Raw genomic sequence first — 12,394 nt, 5'->3', positions numbered from 1 at the left:
TTGGATGTTATGCGAGCTTACGAAGACGATGCCATTGTGCTTGATGTAATTCAGGATGACCCAGATCTCTTTGGGACCGTTGTTATGAGTATGGCAGAACCACCAGCCTCTAAAGCTAATCCAGCTGCACTTCAGATGGGAAAGAACATGTGCATGCAGACTGACCAGACAAGCTTGGTCAGAAGACCGAAGAGGATAGCCTGGGGCTTAGAGACAAAAAGGTATGTTGGATTTGTGTGTGTTTGTGCATGTCTTGTATTTCGTAAACGTAATATTTAAACTTCAGTCTGTGTTTTGTCATCATATTTTGACATTTCAATTAGTTAAAGTTAGTGATCTACAATTACAGCTCAACAACACTTTAAGGGGGACGCATTAAAACTTGTACTTGGTCTGCAACAATATTTAGATAGGTGGTAAATGTCATAGTAGCATCCACATGAGTTCCAGACCACATAGTTTCCCAGCAGATCATTGCCCAAAGCTTCACATTGCTTTGTCTCCTTGCCTTCTTCCCATAGTGCATCCTCGTCCCATCTCTTCCACAGGTAAGTGGGGGAAAAAAAAATTATCATCGGGTCAGACTTCCTTTGCTGCATGGTCCAATTCTGATGCTCATATACTCATTGTAAGCATCATTGGCAGTGGATAGGGGCTCAGCATGGGCCACCTATGAAGGACAATTGGATGAACTGGTGACAGGTTACCCAAGGTTCCTCAATGCTTCTGGGGATCCAATCCTAACAAAGAGCTTCAGATTGCTGAAACAGTTCATACTGGCTATGACAGAAAGGTGTCAGAACAGATAGCATATCACAGCTTACTGTGTATGGGGGTCTACTGTGTATCCACTACTAAAAGTAGCTCAAATGGTTAAGGCAATGGGTTGTTGATCGAAGGGTTGAGGTTCAAGCACCAGTACCACGTACCTTCCACTGTTGGGACCTTAAGCATTTACATCTCTGGCATTTTGCAGATGCTCTTATCCAGAGCGACTTACAGCTGAGTAAGGGCCTTGCTCAGGGGCCCAGCAGTGGCAGCTTGGTGGACCTGGGATTTGAACTGACAACTTTCGCATCAGTAGTCCACCTTAACCACTAAGTTACTACATAAGACGAACTGACTCAGGCAGTGTAAATCCATGGAAAACGTTCTGCTGGGAAACCCTAGGTCCAGGCATTCATGTGGATGTTAAGGTCTCCTAATTCATGATGGATTTGTGACGGATACCACTGTATACCTTTACATCATAAAGTTTTGCATCATAAGTGTTTCTAAATAAAACAGTAGAATAAATTATCGTTTGATTATGTAAGTAACTTGATTAAATAGTTTTTTGAATATTTCATTAAATTGAATATTTTATATTTTCCAGGAGCAATTTCCAGACTGGTGGTGATGTCCATGTGCAGAGTAATGATGATTTTTTCAAAGGTCTGTGATTCTTAAGGGTTTCTCAGTTTGAGTGAACCAGTTGTGCACTACTCCAGTCTTGGACTGATGGAATCCAGCACACAGCACACCTTAGTGATTTCCCTCCAGGACTGGATTCGTGCATGCCTAGAATAGAAGCATTATGATTTACAAGAGCCAAATATAAAGATGTGTTTAACAGTAGACTGCAGTAGATAAAGCTTGTACTGGATTTTAGAAATTTGAGTGAGAAATGGATTGTGCGTCTTTCCACAATTACACAGGGGAGGTGAATGCATCTGCTAAGGGCTCCAAAAGTCAGCCTACGTTTGGTACAACGTGGCCCCCAGTTACCCCAGTAGTCCAACAAGAACAGGTCTGGTTGATTTGGGTGCTATTGTGCACCATTAACATTGTTCATCCAGTCTTTTGCTTGAGCACGTTACAAATGCTGGTAATGGTGTTTGTACTTATGTGCTTCCCTTTTAGATGGTTCCAGCTTGTAATAATAAACAAACCACTGATCTGTATGTCAATAGAGTGAATCCTGGATGGACAGGGCTGGAGGATGATGCAAACAACAATGGTGGGTCCTCTGAATGCTGTGAATAATCACATCCTGTAGACATGTACTCCTATAATACTTATTTAGAACCATACAAGACTTTGCTTGGCTTACATCATATGCTGTTTCTATATACATTTATACACTGGGAAACAATACCGAATATTTTTATTTTATTTCTTTTATTTATTTATTTACCTTAATAATACCTAGTCCAAACCTCCACAGATATGTAGATGCATAATGAAGTGTTTATCACGCTAAATACAATGCCTTATGTCACTATTTGCGCAGTTCATACTGCTGCAGGGAAAGATGTCAACATTGTGAGACCATTGCCAACTTCCGTGAGTAACCAGTCCACCAAAGAACAAAAAAATTATGCATCCTGTAATATTTGTGTAGGAATCTCTGAATCTGGTGCTCTTTCTGTTTACCAGTATTGCTGGTACTACTTCAGTGAACATCACACATGCTTAAGAAGTGTTTGCTGGTTCCTTCATGTACCCAGGGAAGACGATGAAAAGGTAAGTGTTTAAATGAAAGGGTTAATAACAGTATGAACATATAACTAATTGAGCTCTAAGATAAACTGCTTGTTTCTGGTGCAGTTTTGCATGGATATTGTGCAGAAGTTCTGTTGTGTTGGTACTCCTCCTTTGGTCCAGCGAGCAGGTAAAGAGATAAGCACTGTTAAAGCTATGTGCGCAATGTTTAGAGCTTCACACTCCCACACATGATTACATCTTGGTTTAACATAAGAGACCAATCCCAACCCCCTAATGAACAGATCATCAATCTTTCTCACTCTCTCTTTGTCTCCAGAGGAGATTTTTACTGCTTATTATAGGACAAATTCTCCTGGTGTGACTTTTAGTGAGAACATTGTGAACCAGTTGCTCTCATCTCTGCTCAGATTGGCACTGCTCAAGGACCTGGTGTCAGTCATCAACACACTCCTCACACAAAAGAGAATGGTGAGTATTGATGAGAGCTCTCCAAATTAACAATTAAGAATTTTATTTAATTGACACTTGTCTGGAATGTTATTTAACTGACAGTTGTTCAAATCATTGGCTTGTTTTGAAATGGCGGTATTATGTGCAGTGTCCATTCTTGTCCATTCCATAGTCTTGAAAATGTACTTGAACAGTATGAAAATGTTTGAAATTGGCTACTGATCATGTGTGTTTGTGTGTGTTCAGCCCCCTCCTGAGTTTGTGATAGCACTTTATGAACATGTTCGGGAAAGAGGAATCCTAAACTTTGTCCCTGAGCTCATACATCTCACGTCAAAGGTGATTTACACACGTGTTTCAAGTCATTTTACTGAAAATTTCAACAATTAAATATATAGGCGTACAATGAAGTGTCGCCTTTAACGTTTTAATGGTAAGGAGGTGCTTGTTTTTTTGCTCCCTTATACTTAGACATGTACAAACAATTTGAGCAGCATATTGATGGTCAATATGTCCACCACGAGGAACCATTTCAATGGTTCTTTTATATGTAATGGAAATTTTCAGATTTCACGATTGTGTATTCAGAGAAACATAATTGTACAGCAGTCAAACAGATTTAAAGGAGTGTGGATGATGATGCCATCAATGTCAGCTTGGACTAATAGGTTTAAGCCAAGAGTTGGCTGTAACCAATATAGCAACAAAGCTTTGCACAGAGCGGGAAAACAAATTAAGACAACAGAAATCAAATTCCAGCAGCCCTATTGGAAAAAGCCTGACGGCCTATGATCATCAGTGGAGATACTTGTGTACTGCTGGAGCTCCTGTTTGGATAAGCCAGCTTTTGGAGAAGTGGTGGGACAGAATATTGATGCTGTTCATGTGTCTATGTTTAGATTACAGAGGCGGGGTGTGTGTTCAGTGTTGAGCAGTGTGAGATGATGCAGCTTCATCTCGAGTATTTGCAAGTGTCCAGACGTCTAATGGACATTTTCTGTGCAGTAAAATGCAGGTGGGTCTTTTCCACATTACCACTTGTCGTAAATTAGAAACGTAGTCACAGATGAAATGTAAGTTTGAAGTATTATGTGCTAAAAATTTAAATGCTAAAAGTTCAGATGCATTCATTCTCCCATGCTTACACACCACCCTATGCAAACACCTGCTCTGTGTGTATGTAGGGCGCTGGCCACTAACCCACACACTGCTGAGCCGTCAGAGTTAGGCCAGGCTGTAGTCCGAGTGGAGGTGAGACACACAGTATACACATTTACTCTTGGCTCCTTGGTTTTTTTTTCTCCATATAGTTTGTTAATTAGTTAAAAATATAGTACCATGTCAGTTGTCAATTTTGGAAACAGTGCTCTCTTTATTAACCAAAATCAAATGTTCCCAGAATGGTATGAATTTGTTCACAACAGTAGGTAAACATTTTGTGTTTGCAGGATGATTATCTATCTGTCTGGTTGGTTGTCTTTTTCCAATTATGTTTTTTTTGTGTTGTTGATTATGTCCTTAGTTACTTGATATCGTATTTGCATTTCCTGTTCTCATCTTATCTGGTCTTATTAGAGGATTTAATACTATAAATGAGACTTAGAAATTGTGTTTTACTTTGGAATACATTGTTCTACATCTTGATGATGCATGCTTGAATAATTGAATTAAAACATGTAAATAGTGATTCGAGCTTTTTAATAAAAATGCTGTAAGAATGTGTTGTAATATTTATCAGTAAGAACAAACCATAGCATTTAAATAAACAGGAAATCCTGTTTTGTAGATAAGTTTTTTCCCCATTTTTCCACAGTCTGAAAACAAATGAAGCAAACATTTCATTTTGTTTTTCTCTAGCAGTGTGAGTGCATAAATATAAAGTTACATAGATGAATTCTGCTCTTAAGCTTCAACATTTGTGTGTGTGTAGCTTTGTAAGCAGCAAGAGGACTGGCCTGCTTTAGCACGCGTGTTCTGCTCTGTGTGTGGAGGTCGTCACAGTGCGGGAGAGCTGTCGAGGTTCTGCTGCTGCATCACCACGGCACTGCTGAAAGAGTCTAGAGACAAACTGACTCTGCCTTATGAACCATTTGCTGAGTCAGGTACACTGATCATGTGTTTAGGCTGCTGAAGTCTGGCTTGCTGCATGGCAGTTAAGCAGAGCTTGAACTAGTTTGAATGTGTAGAATTGCATAATCACTGTTGTTCATGTCACTTATCAGTGGTTTTAATGTTATAGCTGATCAATGGAAATGTTAGCTGCATGCACAGGTACTTAGTTTTACATATGGTTTCCCTACAAAGCTTTACGTTTTAGTCTGCAGTAGTACACTCTTATGTCAGTGTCTGGTTGTGTGGTCCTGTCTAGTTTGTCAGGAAGTGCCAGCAGATGAGATGATTAAAAGCTTTCTGGGACGAGTAGGAGTCTCACTGATGTTCAGCTATTACAGAACCCAAGACTGGACCAAGGTGCTTGCAGATTAGTTCTTAGGCTAATCTCTGCTTTTAAAAAGATTCTTATGAGTTGAATAGGTGAAATACAGTTCAAAAGAAAAGATCTGAATTTTTTTCTGGTTTGTTTTTAAAGGTTGCTTGCTTTTGTTTTGTCTGTGTAGGGTTTGAAGCTATTGTGCGTGATGTCTAGATTGCAGATGGAATTCACTATGCTCAAAGGACTCTTTAGTAGTGAAAATGGAGCATCTCGCTGTCAGCTTGTCACCATTGCAACAGAGTTCTTCCTTAATAGTGGTAGCATAGAAGGAGCGCTGAACATGCTCAAAGGTAACCACATGCATTCAGATCAGTACTGTGTACTGGCAGTAAAAACTGGCATTTCAGTTATATTTTCCCACTGTTTAATAATGCATCTATACACCTGACCCAAATATGCCACAGATTGCTGGTGACTGAATGTGTCTGGACCATCTGCTATTTACTGCTGCCACCTAGTGTTCACTATTTTCTGCTATGCATCCCTTTCAATTGCTATAACTGTAGTAATCTGTGCAACATTACGTGGGTGTAAAGGGTATATGGCAAAATCCATTTGTCAAGTTGAGCAATTTTCTAATATCTCTAATCAGGGGGGGACAAGGAATTAAATGTAAAGAAATCTTGGGGCACATGGGTCAAGCAGACAAGTTTGAAAAAAAATGAGACACATGCTCTTTTTTATTTGTTTTATGTGATTTGTAGCTAATGAATGGTTTGTGAGCTCAAGTGCATGGCCATGTGACCAGGCAGACATACAGAACCGCAGGAGAGTACTGACTCTGCTCGCTGAGAAGACATCATACAGAGACACACTGGAAGTCCTTACCAATTTGCCTGGGCTTAAACAGCCAGTGGGTGAGTCATAAGAAACTCATTTCATTCTTTTGGCACTGACCTACAGCATACAAAGATTTTGTGGCAGTAGTTTGGGGAAGGCCCACGTCTGTGTGTAATGGTCAGGTGTATGCTAGAATTTTAAAGTTACTTAAATGTCGTATTAAAATAACACATTTTTTTCGGTTATGGTGTGTACTTTCCAGGGAATTGTTACGTCACGTGTGGTTTACATTTAAATGTGTTGTATGCTTGCTGATTAGATGGTGTTCAGGCGAGTGAGTACAGTACCATGTTTAATGCACACCTTCAAAGGTGTGTGATAAATCATGTGTTGCCGGTTGGTGCAGACACACTAGAATTCATGCTGATTCAGGGAATCCTACCGGACACAACAGAACTTCAACAACTCATTCACAAACTAGGCAAACAGAACAGCTGGAGCCGTGCCAGGACTCTGTTCAGACGTGAGTCACATACTCTTCTCTGATATTCTTATTTCTTTTTGTTTTAAGTGTCATTGTACAGATCTGGCATTTAAAAATGAGCGCTTATTCCCGCGATTCTGCAAGTCGGCGCTTTGGTATTTAAATGCATGTGTTGTACTTCACAGAATTTCCACCAGATGGCACATGGTACAACTCTAGCCAGAGCACTTTATATATTTATATTTATATATATATATATATATATATATATATATATATATATATATATATATATATATATATATATATATATATACATACATATATATATATATATATATATATATATATATATATATATATATATATATATATACATACATATATATACATATATATACATACACACTTTAATACATATTCATTTAAAATGTAAATATTATTATATATGTATAAATTTACCTGAGTGTAAAGCTGCAAAATATTTTTGTGCTTTGTAAATACTTAATTGCGCTGGTGTTGTCCTGCCATCTGCGCATAACTTTTTTTGTTCAACTTTAAAGATGCCTGTGCAAAGATAAAAATTAAAATGGAAAACCTCTTGAGATTAAAGTCATTATAATGCAAAATTTAACTGGTAGTTATTCCAGAAAAAGTCAAACGAAATAAAATTGTGACAAAGTAGTAATATTTCGCGAATAAAGTTAACACTATGAGAATAAAGTAAAAATCACGAGATTCGTAGCAGTACGGGATTAAATTCGTAATATTTTGAGAATAATGTCATTATTTACATTAACATGTTTAGAGTGATGAATAATATGGTTTATTGATCTACCTAAATAAATGATATTTTAAAAATGTCAGAGACCGTCAAACATATTTTTTAATTTTTTAAAATCCACGAGAAAAGCTGATGGTGTGCCTGATCAAAAGATCAACTTTACAGTGAACCTATTTGTTTAAGGCTCAAATAAATTAAGAAATAAAAAAGGCATGATCACAGTAAGGATGCTCTGTAGCACCTTAGCATTTAAGGAATCAAGTCACCACAAAATTTACATGATGTCTACCCTCTGCCTGTCAGGTGCTCATTCTGCTGGTTATTACTCTGGGGTTGTATGTGACAAGGACAGCTTGGCTTTGCCCTGTAGTCTCACAGAGATTGAGATGACTCTGGCTTTTGAGATGTTTATTGCCTGCATCTGTACAAGCCTTCAAAATCTCAGTGACTCTTCGCGGCCACTGCTTATCACACTCAAACGGTAAGTTCTTAATGTGCAAGTTGTTCACATCTTACACGTTTCATGTTGCTGATTGCACCACTAAATGATTACTCTTGCTATTTTAGTTCGTACCTTCCGTGATATCCTATTTATTGGAATTTAAATTTAATCACATGTTCCCACAATAATTGAGGGACAATGAAGCACAAACTTGAGAGATGGAAGTTCCCTTTCGAAGAAACTCAATGCTGCGTCATGACTGATGCTATGGGAATGCTTCATTGAGAGCTCTGTGTGCACACTCCAATTTAAAGGCTCGGATAGGGCACTTGACGAAGGGAATATATGCCGCCAAGTCCGTATAAGGGCATCTACGTCAGATTACTCCAGCTTTGACATCAGAAAGTGCTCTGTATGTCTGTGTCCCTTTCGTAAGCTCTGATCCTGCTTGACTGTATTTTTAGGCCAAGCTTCTGCGTCTCATGGCTTAGATCATGGAGTTCACAGGTTGAGTTGGCAGAAGAAGAGACTGGTCCTTTCCTTTCTCATTTTCCTATTTTAATTTGGCCTGAAGAGGACGTTAGCATCGTTCGTTCAAAGCTTGACGACCACTTCCTCACTTCAGGCTGTGTCCCCCCCCAACGCAGGCAGCTGCCACCGCATGCGTCTTACCTTTCTTATGTGGAAAAGACCCCTGTTCCTGACCTTGGGTCCCACTCTAGGGGAGCATCATTGTCTCAAGACTCTTTCGACGAACAGCTCGCTTTAGGGCTGGGAAGCAGTCTTGGATGACTGCCCCGCCCAGGGTCTCTGGGAGGACCCTCATTTCTCATGGGACCTAAATTGCCTGGAGATGAGGGCTGTGTTTCTAGCATTGAAACACTTGACCCCACCTCAGGGGCTACCATGTGTTGGGACAGCACTACAGTAGTTTCCTATATCGGCCATCAAGGGCTGTCTGCGTTTGTGCCCTCTGTTCAGATTGGCACAGCAGATCCTGCTCTGGGCAGAGACCAGGTTTCCTTTGCTGAGAGCAATTTTCATCACAGGGCACATAAATCAGGATGCAGGCTTCCTGTCGGGGCAGGTGCTGAGCCACAGGTGGTGGAGAACTTCTGGATCTGAAGTGGATCTGTCCAAGGAGTTGATCCACTTTGTACTGTGGTATTGCCTTTCTCACCCAGCCCCTCTGGGCCTGGATGCTCTGGTACAGATGTGACCGACGCTACACCTGTACGTCTTTTCCACAGTAGCTCTGCTCCCAGAAGTCCTAGCCAGAGTGCATCACGATCCACCTTCTTATAGTGGCTCCTTGCTGGCCCGCTCGAGTTTGATTCGCGGACCTAGTCTCTGTGCTCCTTGGGAGATTTCTGTCAGGAAAGATCTTCTCTCTCAGCTGCAGGGGGCAATCCTATACCCCTGCCCCGAGATGTGGAAGCTCTGTGTCTGGCCCCTGAGGGGAACCAGTTTGTAGAGGCAGGCTTCTCATCTGAGGTAGTGGAGAAGCTGTTGAACGCTAGGGCTCTCTCTACTAGAAAGCGGTATCCTCTGAAGTGGAGGCTTTTTCACCTCTGGTGCGGTGAGTGCTGTCAGGACCCAGTTCACTGCCCGGTCAGTACAGTGCTGGAGTTTTTGCAGTCTCGGCTTTCTTGGGGCCTGTCCCGCTCTACTTTTAAAATTGTTCGTGGCCGACATTGCTGCAAACCACAAACTTGTCCTAGGGGTCTTCTTGGGTAAGCACCCTCTGGTCTCTCGTTTTCTGTGCTGTGCCAGGCAGCTGAGTCCATCCTTGGCCAGGGGTGTTTCCCCTCTATGAAATTTGGCTCCGGCAGGCTGGTCTTCTCTGTACACCTTTATCAGATTCTAAAACCTGGACCTGGACCCCACTCCTTCAGGGGTAATTCATTTTCTATTCCCGGTTTGCTCGTGCTCTCTCCCGGCTCCTGGGACAGATATCAATGGGCGTGTGGTGATGTGGGTATTGACCTTCCCATAGCATGAGTCATGATGCAGAGTTGAGTTCCCCCGAAAGGGAACTACACCAAGTTACGAATGTAACCCAGTTCCCTGAGAAGGGAATGAGACGCTGCGACGCTTGCCACACCCCAGGCATCCACTCGCTCTTCCTTCAGACAAGTAGAAGCTGGAGTAATGTGACATAGATGTCTTTTATATGGACTTATTGGAGCATATTCTCTTTGTCACGTGTCCTATCCGAGCCTTTAAATTGGCGTGTGTGCACACAGAGCTTCAGACACAATTTCCTCAGAGAAGCATTCCCATAGCGTCAGCCATGATGAGGCTTCTCGTTCACTTCTCAGAAAACTGGGTTACATATGTAACTTGGTGTAGTTTTACTGTATTTTCATAATTTTTTTTTTAAAAAGAGGTCTGATGTTTCATCTGTTTTCATAATTATAGGTATAACAACAAAGCCAAAAAACTGGCAAAAACTTCTAGCCGTGAAATGTATAAGTATAAACTTAAAAGGTACCCCTTGACTGCATTCTGTATAGGGTGAATGGTTGGATATTAAGTGCAGTTATCAGTGTAACCAGCAGATGGAGTGATTGATCTATGGTTTTGCTGTTACCTTGCGCATGAAAGATTCCAAAATGTCAGATTTTTTTTTCTTCCTATTTAACAGACAGAAATCTACTCAAGGCTTACAGCAAGGTCAAATGTCAGTACTGATGTTAATATATGTACAGTATTTCATGGAATTTTGGTGTGCAGTTTTCCATGTGTGAACTGTCCCACTGACATATTAAACACTTTGGCTAATACAATTAAAACAATGCAAAATGCATATAGCTCCTTTCTCTATGACCTCTAAGGCACCTTGGTAGTGTCTGAAAATGTATTCAAAGGTAAGGTGCAGAAGCAAGGAATTACTTGCAGGTTTTTTTTTTTATAGTGTTTGTGTGTTTTAGGTGCTCTGGCCATGAGGTGGCAGTGGAGAGTGTGTATTTGGCAGCTGGATGCCGCCTGCTTTCAGCAGCACTGATACCAAACCCAAAACTGAGCATTCATTACAACGCTGTCAGTCAGGAGCAGGAGCAGCTTTTTAATCTGGATCGTGGCTCTGCAGCTAAGTGGTTCTTGCACAACCGCAGCTGGGCTCAGGGGTTATGGGCAAACACACACACTCTCACGAAAGCAAAAACAGCCTTTTATTAATTGTGATGCTGATAGTATGAACATTTCAAGTCTCTGAAAGACCTTTTGAAGTAAATTGCCAGAATCTCGAGTGACATAGTATAGTTCTTACAGAATGTTGTTCTTAAGTTAAAAAACTAAGTTCTTAGATATAGGAAAAAGAAATTGGCTTGTTTAAATACAGACTAAGATTTTGTGCTCAGTAATAAAGGGCATCTTTGGATGTGTTCTTTCAGGGTGAGACGCTTTTTGGCTGCTTTTTTTTTTTTTTGGCAATGCAATGTCTCGTCAATGTTTGTAATAGAAAAACATTTAGCAAATGAGCCCCAACACCACACGGTTTATGCTACATAGGAATGTATCAGATTTTGGCACTTATTTTGCATCTGCTTGTAATCAGAATTAACATTATATTATAATCAACATATATTTGTTTATATATTTATTTTAAAAGAATTTTTACTTTTCTTTGTTTTGTGTGCAGTAGTTTGTTTTAGTAAGTCAGTAGGGAAATGCTCATTTTGAAAATGATGAAAGGGCTGTGCTTCATTTTTTCAAAGACTGCAGTTTCAGTTTATTCTGGATTTTGTATTTGTTCTAGATATTTAAAAAATAATTTGAATAATTCATTCTCGTGCACGTCAAAGACAAAGTCAGGACAATTTCAGCTAGTACCCAAGAACCTACAAAGCAGTGATTGATTGAGATAAATATGTAAATTTGTGTTTGTTTATTATTTATTTATTTATTTATTTTTATTTCAGTTTCCAGAACAGGGTTATTTAGACCGATACAGTAGATTCTAAGCAACAGTGATCAGTAATCTTACAACATTTTTGCTTAGACAGACATTGTGCCTGAAGAATAGCTAGTTTTATGACCAATTGTCTACTGTTCAGCTTGCATAACACCACAAGTTGTGTACTGGACATGATGGGGAACGTTCTACAGTTTGACCCTTGAAGCATGTTAAGTCATCCACTAGGTTCTTAGGCTTGAGGCCCTTAATCTTAAGTAGTGAAATTGAATTCTTTAACATGGTCATCCCACAACTGTCTGGTTTTCAGTGTATTTGCAAAGTATGTGTTAAAAATATAATTAAGCACAAAATTTCACGTCTGTAAGAGCTGGAAATTTGCCACGCACTGGTATTCGTCTCATACATACCGAGGATAATGGTGAAACAAGGGAAAAATAGTTTTAAAGTTATGCAGCTGCTTCTTGTGTGGGTTATTTTTTTTTTCTTTTTTTCAGTTTTCTAAAATCAACCGTTAAATAAAAAGCAAAAAGAAACACAATACGAAACGCTTTGTGCCA

The 12,394-nt window shown here is 39.9% G+C and overlaps 1 protein-coding gene and 1 long non-coding RNA gene across 2 annotated transcripts; both read left to right on the top strand.

Moving 5' to 3' along the window:
• The first annotated feature begins 1,694 nt into the window (after positions 1-1,694).
• Positions 1,695-2,316, top strand: LOC131366552 (uncharacterized). The gene is made up of 3 exons (XR_009206839.1): positions 1,695-1,789; positions 1,903-1,999; positions 2,273-2,316. It is a non-coding gene; the product is annotated as an uncharacterized LOC131366552 (long non-coding RNA).
• A 43-nt stretch (positions 2,317-2,359) lies between these two features.
• On the top strand, positions 2,360-12,394 carry topaz1 (testis and ovary specific TOPAZ 1). The gene is made up of 14 exons (XM_058407755.1): positions 2,360-2,368; positions 2,419-2,505; positions 2,590-2,653; positions 2,804-2,955; positions 3,184-3,276; positions 3,837-3,952; positions 4,122-4,188; positions 4,868-5,039; positions 5,306-5,406; positions 5,553-5,718; positions 6,133-6,285; positions 6,528-6,731; positions 7,780-7,957; positions 10,852-12,394. The coding sequence occupies exons 1-14, from the start codon at positions 2,360-2,362 to the stop codon at positions 11,096-11,098; spliced, it is 1,809 nt and encodes a 602-aa protein (XP_058263738.1). The 3' UTR covers positions 11,099-12,394.

This window comes from Hemibagrus wyckioides, linkage group LG02 (genome assembly GCF_019097595.1).
Source record: "Hemibagrus wyckioides isolate EC202008001 linkage group LG02, SWU_Hwy_1.0, whole genome shotgun sequence".
Classification (NCBI taxonomy): Eukaryota; Metazoa; Chordata; class Actinopteri; order Siluriformes; family Bagridae; genus Hemibagrus; species Hemibagrus wyckioides.
Note: the sequence above shows the minus strand (reverse complement) of the source record. Positions and strands in the feature narration are given on the sequence as shown.

What these genes read in the sequence shown, in the direction of transcription:
- topaz1 (XM_058407755.1), top strand. An exon ending in TCCTCACACAAAAGAGAATG is followed by an intron (nt 2,956 to 3,183) that starts GTGAGTATTGAT and finishes GTGTGTGTTCAG; the next exon opens with CCCCCTCCTGAGTTTGTGAT. An exon ending in GAACCCAAGACTGGACCAAG is followed by an intron (nt 5,407 to 5,552) that starts GTGCTTGCAGAT and finishes TTGTCTGTGTAG; the next exon opens with GGTTTGAAGCTATTGTGCGT.